The following is an 8,424-nucleotide window of genomic DNA, read 5'->3' on the forward strand; positions in this document are numbered from 1 at the left end:
CAGGGCCCTGCCGTGGTGGGTCCCGATCCTTCCCTGAGCTTCCAGGGACCACAGCTCACAGAGTCACTGTCAGGTGGCCAGTTGCAAGAAGAGATTTCACTTGAGGGACTCAGTAGGGACACCCATGGGCAGGCTGGCCTCTGGACCAACTCTTGCAAGCCATTGCTTCTCTGGTCTTCCCATGGTTTACCTTTCAGGGTGAAAAACCCTTTCGAAGGTCCTCTCCTATTCCATGCCCCTACAACTACCCACAGTCAAAGCTTGCCAGGACCAAGGCAGCCCAGTGAGGGCTCAGGTGGGTGACTGACCAGCTCATCAACTCATAGGGGCCCATGTGAGGTGCCCCCATGTGATCAGATCCCACAGCTAACAGGTTGGTCATGCATCCCAACCATGAACCAGGAAGTGCCTGCTGGAAGAGTACCCATACCTTAGATCAGGGTGCTGGGGGTGCTGAGGGGTGGCACCTACCAGGGGCCCCATCTCATCTGGGCCCTGCTGGGCAACTGCTCTCCATACAGCAACAGCCACTGTGTTGGAAGAGACAGAACCCCCATCCTCTTCTGGAACTTCTGGGAGCCCATAGTTCACACACAGATGAGCAGAGACAGCAGTGGTGAGTTTTGCCAGCTCAGTCTATCGGAATAATGTGGTGAAGCAGGGTGAGGAAGGGAGGGAAGGATGGATGGACTGGCCCTCAGGTGCTAGGGACCCCACATGGATCCAACCTGGTCTCCCTGGCTTCAGAGCAAGCTGTATCCACACTGTCCCAAACCTGACTGTCAGGGAAGGCCCTGTGCCCAGCTGAGGCACATGCATCTGTCACACCCCACACAGACTCTGTCCCCTGTGGTCTCCGGGTACCAGGGCATGCATAGGCCCGGAACAGAGAGCCTGGAACCTGTTTTGGGGACCCAGGGGCCCATGTCTGAGGTGCACCAGGTCAGGTGTGGTTTGAGGACTGAAGGTTCCCACAAGCCTATGGCACACCCTGCCCAGGGGGCATGTGCTCAGGCAAGCAGGTGGGCCAAGGCAGCCCAAGGAGGTGGCCACGGCCCCTGGCAGTGCCACCTGCTTCACTGGCCCACATCCTGCTCTGACTCCTCACCAGCTTGCCGCAGGTCGTCACACTTCTGCCCCAGCCCATCGTGCACTTCCTGCAGCTGCGGATTCATGGCCATGTAGGCCAGCCTCTGGTGGGAGAGCTGCTCCAGCCGGGCCTCAGTGTCCTCTGCCCTCCTGGAGAAGCCTGGGGAGGCTTCTGGGACCAGGATGGTGAAAATGGGGTCCTTGGCAGGAGTCTCCCACCCATCCTCCAGCACCTGCTCCACTGTGGGAGGCCCTGAGCCAGTTGTCAGCACCACTCACTTCCTGGCCTCGGAACCCACCCCCAGGTGCACACCCGGAGCTGCCAGCATTGCCCAGCACACGCTTCACCTGCTGCTGCGCAGCCGGAGAAATCTCTGCCTCCAGCCAGAGAAAGCTCTCTGCTTTGAAGGGTTTGTGTAATTAGATTCGGCCCACCCACAAAATCCAGAATAATCTCCCCATTTGAAGGTCCTTAATGTGTCCTATATCCATGCTATTTCTTTCTTGGGTTCTAGAGATAAGGGTGTGGACATTTTGGGAGTCCACTCGCTCTACCACAACACGTCATATGGACCAGGTACTTTGCTAAATGCATTCTCTGTTATCTCATGTAATCCCCTCAGTTACTCTATGTAATTTAATCCTTTCAGTCCCTCTGTGACAGAGGAAACTGAGATTCAGAAATGATAATCAGCTTCCCCAGAGTCACACAGTTAGGAAGTATATGAACCAGAATTCGAGTGTAGGTCATCTGAGTCAAGCTCATGTCCCTGTAGAGGATAAACATCTAAAAGGAAAAGTCACCAAATCGGAGGGCTTTGAATGCCAGAGTGAGATCCATGGGCCTTTTTGTGTGTGTGCAGCCATACTCCATATGATCATGTGGGAAGAAAATATCCAAAGCACAGGCACTGTGTGGAAGGCTGAATGATATTTGAAAAGCATGGGTTAGAGGCATTCCTGGGGAATAGGAGGCAGATTAATTTTCACGGGACATTGAATTGGTCTCAAGAAATCATATTCTTGGAAAAAATCCAATGTGGTCTGTCAAGGCACAGTATGGGTTATGACCATGAAATAAATAAAAATACAAAGTTATTAGCCCAGATTCTGGGAGGTCTCCACAGGATGTGATGAAGCCTGAAGGTCACTCTTTGTTTATTTAATATCTTCACAAGTGATCTTGGAACAAGGGATCTTCATCCTTTTTTAATGGAATTCATGAAGATAACAAAATGGCTCAAGCTATAGTCATCAGAGAGGACAGAGAAATGTTGACAGGAAACACTTCCCATTCAACTTGGGGTAAGGGAAGCAAGGAATTCAAAACATAGATAGTCACTAAGATAAGGAGATCTGCACAGAGCCACCATGATTTAGGAGGCCTACAATGAACATAAAAGGCAGAGAGGAAACCATATTGAAAGTTAAATATGGTAGCTAGCCTGAGCCCTGTTCCTGGATGTGCAAATTTCCAGGTGTCGTAAACGTCTGTGCTTTGGGGCACAGCTGGAGGGCAGCCCCTGGTCATGCACTGTGCTGGCTTCCTGGGTACCAGCGAGTAAGGGTAGTTTGGGGAGAACCTGAGGCAAAGCAGCACAGAAAATGTTGGAGAACAAGTTAAATAACGAAACGCACGTTATGGAGAGGAGCTGTACCTCCTGTCACCTTGCCTGCCTGCTCTCCCCCCTCAGTTAAGCCTTCTCTGGGACTGGACCACAGAACAGTGTTCAGTGGCACCCATGTTTCTCCCTGAAGACTCTCTCAGGGACTTCCTACATCTTCATGATGTCATTGTATGTATCAGGTTGGTTGGTAATTACTGGCTTACTTGACTTTCTCCTTCTCTAACCTGGGGCTCCATAAGGCCATTTGAGGAAAACACAGGTTAGGAGGCTGTCCACAGAAGTGGCTTTAAATCTTTTTTTGGGTTCAAGATCCCTTTAAAAAATTGATAAAAGCTATGTTTTCTTTTTCTAGAAAAACGAACAATTACAAAAATATTTGCATGCAACTGTGGAGGATTTATGAAACCCCTCAGTCACTTTTGGAACCCCAAGGGGATCCCCTGGTCTATCTCTTCCAGGTTAATAACCTCATTGTTACAACAATGACAAATGTTCAACAATCCTCACCACTCCCTACCTGAGTCTCTCCTCCCCACTGCATGCCTCAGTGCATTTGTAAACATTCTCCCTCTGAGCCTGTTTGTGATTTCAAAAAGCTACCTCAACACAGTACTCCCTAAGTAGTCCTACCAATACTTCAAACCCGGCACCAAGTTCAATCCTGGAAGTAGCAAGGGAAGCTAGGAGAAAGACTCATTCAAGTCAAAGGACATTCTGTAAGTGGAAGGAGTGGGAAAAGGCTGAAGAGCATGAGGATGGAGAAAAGGGTTATGGGAATAGTCACTCAGATGCTTGGGGACTTAAGAGAGGGCACTTTAAGTGGAGCTGTGGGTTGCAGCCAGACTACAGTAGGTTAAATTGATGGGTTTCCTTGATTATTGTAAATAATCAGTTGTATGCATAGGGACATATGTACAAGGATGTTGACTATGGCATTATTAAAATAGTACTAGTACAAATTGGAAGCAGTCTAAAAGCCAAATAGTAGAGAATTTGGTTAATTTGATTTTAATCCATCTATATTATGGAATAATATTATATTAGTAAGAACTTTAAAGTAACAGAAACTTGAATCAAACCAGTTCAAGCAAAGAAAGAAAAAAAGGAACTTGTTAGCTAATGCAATTGGAGTCCAGAAATTGGATTTAGGCAGTTCTGGATGCTGAGATTACGTCCTCTGTTCCCGAAATCTTTCTCTCCACCCCTCCCCTCCCTGCTCCCTCTTCCCCCACCCCTCCCCTCTTTTCTGAGATGGATTCATTTTTAGACGAGATCTTTCTACGTGGTGGGAAGGATGACCCTGATGGTTCTAGCATTTCTAGAGCTCATTGTCTCCACAAGAGGGAAAATTTCTTTGCCTCACGTTCTAGGTCAGGACCCTGGCCCAAGAACATTGGTCCTGTTTAGGTCACTTGCCCATCCTTCAACCAACTGCTGTGCCCAAAGAGGTGGAGTACTGTGATTGGTCAGCTCAAGCACACATGCCTTCCTTGAAAACCCCATCAGAATCATACTGTGGGAGGAAAAGGCATCATCCAAAAGGGAGAAAGATGATGTGCCCCACCAAAGTGTCCATCATAATGGTAAACTTATTTTTTAATATAATGTAGATCTATAATTATGAGCACAAAAACTTTGGGGAAGGGGAGAGACTGAGGTCCCATCACAGCTCTCTGCCTGGAATTCCTGTGCCCAGAACCCCCCACCTCTTTTCCAACTTCTACTTTTCCAGACTATTGACTATGTGGGATGGGCAGAATAATGTCTCCCTTTCCCAAAGATGTCAAACACAAATTCCTGAAGCCTGTGAATATGTTGCCTTAGTTGGCAAATGGAACTTTGCAGTTGGGATTAAGTTAAGGATCTTGAGAGAGGAGAGGACCCTGGATTATCTGGGTGGACCCCACGGAAAGATGCTCCATTTACACTGTGAAGTTAGAAAAGCAAGTTACCGAACACAATGTGGAATATGATTTTGTCTTTACTTTTAAATCTGCTTTACTATTTATGAACATATATATGCATGGAAAAAAAGTTTAGAAAATGCACTCCAAGATGATACAGAGTTATTTCCAAGGGGTGGGGATAGTAGATTTTTTCTCCTTTTGCTTTTGTGCAGTTTTTAACTCTTTTACCATGAGCATAGATGACTTATATAATCCACAATTATAAGCCCAACAGATGAAGAGGAAGTGGCCATTAAAGGGAAAGGTGGGGGCGCCTGGGTGGCGCAGTCGGTTAAGCGTCCGACTTCAGCCAGGTCACGATCTCGCGGTCCGTGAGTTCGAGCCCCGCGTCAGGCTCTGGGCTGATGGCTCAGAGCCTGGAGCCTGTTTCCGATTCTGTGTCTCCCTCTCTCTCTGCCCCTCCCCCGTTCATGCTCTGTCTCTCTCTGTCCCAAAAATAAATAAACGTTGAAAAAAAAAATTTAAAGGGAAAGGTGGGATGGTTTTGTGAGTGGGAAGCATGTTGGGAAAAAAAGTTGTTTGCTTTTTCATTTATTTGCATGGGAAACATCTGTTTATCAGCTGAAGCCATGGGCCTGAGGATGCTGAAGAAGGAGATGCATGAACAAGGGAATGAGACAGGGAGTAGCATGTCTAGGACTGGGGGCGGGGAGGACCCCATCAGGACTGCAGATGGGCCCTTCAGGGTGGGGGGCACCAAGGAGAGAGGAAAGACTGGAAGAAATGAGACAGCTTCTAACTGGAGGTAATCAACAACCTAAATCTCCTAAGCAAAGCAGTACATGGGCAAAGGGGCTCGAGTGGGCCAGGGACTTAGGAAAAGCAGAAACAGTTGGAAATTGTGCTGTGGGGAAAGTGACAGGGATCCGCTAGGATCAGTGGAGCCTTCTGAGCAGCACTGAGGACCCAGCTGAGATTAGATAACAGGGATTTGTCGTCGCGCTAATCATAGCAATTTTTCCAGCGACACTGAGCAGCTCAGGAACAGAAGCAATGCCAGCAGAGAGAAAACAGAGTGCCTGAGCTGCACTAAGACTTTGGATTCTTCGTGAGGGGCCCCTCGGTGGACCTCAGTGACTCTAATTGAGCCTCCTAATTCAGTTCTTTGATTAGGAAGCCAGAGCACTGCTTTTCCTTGACCTGCACGTGCCACCGTCTGGCTGCTGTGTCCCTTTCAGGCCTTGCTGAGATGAATCCAGGGGCTAACCAGGGAGAGTGTTTGAGAAGCCAAAAACAAAAAGCAAAAGCCAAAAGAACATAGGGTGACAAAGGATGTAAGCAAATGGTGCCATTGTGCTATGGGGAGGACCCAGGAGAAAACGGGGAGGAGACAGGGTAGTTTTCAAAGCAGAGATAAAGCCCAGACTGACCTTCAAAGGGTAAGTAAGAGTTAACCAGGCAAAGTTAGTGAGGAGGGCATCCCTGGGAGGAGGAACCACATGAGCAAGGGCGTGGAGGCATGAAGCTGCGTGCTGTGTACCGATAGCCACATACAACTGAGTGTCATTACAGGGTATAGTAGAGGGGAGGGCATGGTGGGAAACAGGGCTGGAGGGGACATTCAGGGATGTACCCTGCAGGGTGGAGGAGAAGTGTCCTATGAAGGGGCTTGAGAGAACAAGATCAGAGAAATAAAAAGGAGGAAAAGAGTATAGTCTCCTAAGAGACTAAGAGTATATAGTCTCCTAAGTCAGGTTAGTCAAGAGGTAATTAGGAAGAATGATTGACTGTGCCCAGTATCCTAAAGATGCACAATGAGACCATTTCAAAAATCTTATCAATGGGCGTGACAATTAGGAGATTGCATATGACCTCTGCCAAGTAAGTTTTGATGGTGCAGTGAGCACGCAAGTCCACAGGAAGGGAAGGTAGGGCAGAAGATAAAAAGAACAAGTGGAAATAACTGAGAAGTTCAGCTCAGCAGAAAAGATAAGGAAAAAGAAGTGAGAAGGAATCAGAACTTCAAGAGAGGATGTGTGTGTTTAAGGATGGGAAAGATTCTAACAGGGGCTGTCAGGAAGGTGCAGGACAAGTAGACTTTTAAGAAAGAGAAAAGATAATGAAGAGCATGGAGGCCTTGGGATGGGAGAGGGTGAGTTTAAACAGGAGGAGGGTTGCCTCTTTCTCTGAGTTTAAAGAAAGGGTGTGAGCCTTACAGGTGTAGCTACGTTGATTATGGGGAGCAGAGCTCTTCTTGTCTGACTGCCTCCACTTCCCTCATGAAGCAGCATGGTGATCTCCTGAAAGTGAGGAGATGAGGAAAACAGAGGAGTTAGGAAGAGACAGCCTGTCTAGCAAGGCCCTGTGAAAGGGCTGTCAGAGAGCGCAGGGCCTGTGCAGGCTGCAGGAAGTACATGAGGTCAAGTGTGGAAAGTGCACAGTTCAGAGCCAGACAAATAAAGGCTCTCAATAAATGGGAAAAATTATCCCCATGGGGGCACCTGGGTGGCTTAGTTGGATAAGCGTCCAACTTCGGCTGCAGTCATAAACTTGTGGTTCGTCAGTTCGAGCCCTGTGTTGGGCTCTCTGCTGTGAACACAGAGCCTGCTTCAGAAACTCTGTCCCCCACCATCTCTAGACCATCCCTGCTCATGCTCTCTCACTGTCTCTCAAAAACAAATAAACATTTAAAATGCATATATATATATATATATATATGTAAATTATCTCCATGTAAGGAGAATCACGAGGGCCTAACTTCAAAGGGACAAAGTCCCAGTGGAGGCAGTAATGGGTCTGAAGGCCAATCACATATGGGGCCTTGAGGGTAGATCTCTAAAGATTTTTTTCTTTTAGTAGTTTGAACATTGCTCTCTAGCAACTGGGAGTTGAGATTTGGGAAGAAGAGCTAGTTTTGGAAAACAAAGAAAAATTGCAAATTCAAGAGCCATGTTATAATTCCAAAGGCAGAAACAACTCCAAACTCAGTCTCTCCTGTTAGGGACTGACTAACCCTAGTGACTCCAAATCAAGAAAGGTTAAATCGATAAAGGTGACACCACACTACAATCTGAGGTGATGTGGCTCAAAGCAGGAAAAAAAAAAAAAAAGATCCTGTTACTGGGACTGGTTGAGTGGCCAGATTACTTCAATGTGTATCTTATCTTATTCAGTCTTCTAATAGGTCAACAAAGTCAACAAAAACAGAGTTTGGCATAGATTGTGTTAGCGTGTCCCCAACTATGCTGGATGTTCCCAGACAGGTGCAGGCAGCATGTACAAGCACCCCACCCACCCGCCACTTTTTTTTGCCTGTAGCACCACGGTTAGCCAGTTAAGAGTACCAGCTCTGCTGTTGCACTAACTGGGACTGATCTCACCTATCCCTGCTGAAAAGTGTTACATCACGCTGCAAACCAAAGTTTTCTCATCCGCAAAATGTGGATAATATCAGTATCTATTTCCAAAGGTGTTTGTGAGGATTAAATCAGGTAATGCATGTATAGCACTTAGTACTTTTGCCTGGCAATAAACGCTAGTCCTTAATATTATTATTAGCCTGACTTTCCTATAATTCATTCTTGGCTGTTTAATGTCCTTTCTGCTGCCAAGCTGTTCTACTAATCCATGAGCCAGTCAGATGAGGTCCCCAAAGGTAAGGCAGCCATGTTGTTTTTATAATATCACAATTTGCTGAGTTCTGTGGATGACAAAGAGATGCTATTCAGATGGAATGCATTCAAACAAAAGCTGCTAAGTGGGTCTTGTTAGCAGCATTAGTGTCCTAAGGAGGGAAAAAG

General features: G+C 47.0%; 1 protein-coding gene across 1 annotated transcript; it reads right to left on the reverse strand.

Moving 5' to 3' along the window:
- Positions 1 to 822: 822 nt before the first annotated feature.
- CD1H19orf25 (chromosome D1 C19orf25 homolog) lies at positions 823 to 1,418 on the reverse strand. The gene is given in 2 exon segments (XM_030333700.1): positions 823 to 1,079; positions 1,082 to 1,418. Coding segments are annotated over 2 exon segments (594 nt in total).
- Between the last annotated feature and the right edge of the window lie 7,006 nt (positions 1,419 to 8,424).

Source organism: Lynx canadensis, chromosome D1 (genome assembly GCF_007474595.2).
Source record: "Lynx canadensis isolate LIC74 chromosome D1, mLynCan4.pri.v2, whole genome shotgun sequence".
NCBI classification, from domain to species: domain Eukaryota; kingdom Metazoa; phylum Chordata; class Mammalia; order Carnivora; family Felidae; genus Lynx; species Lynx canadensis.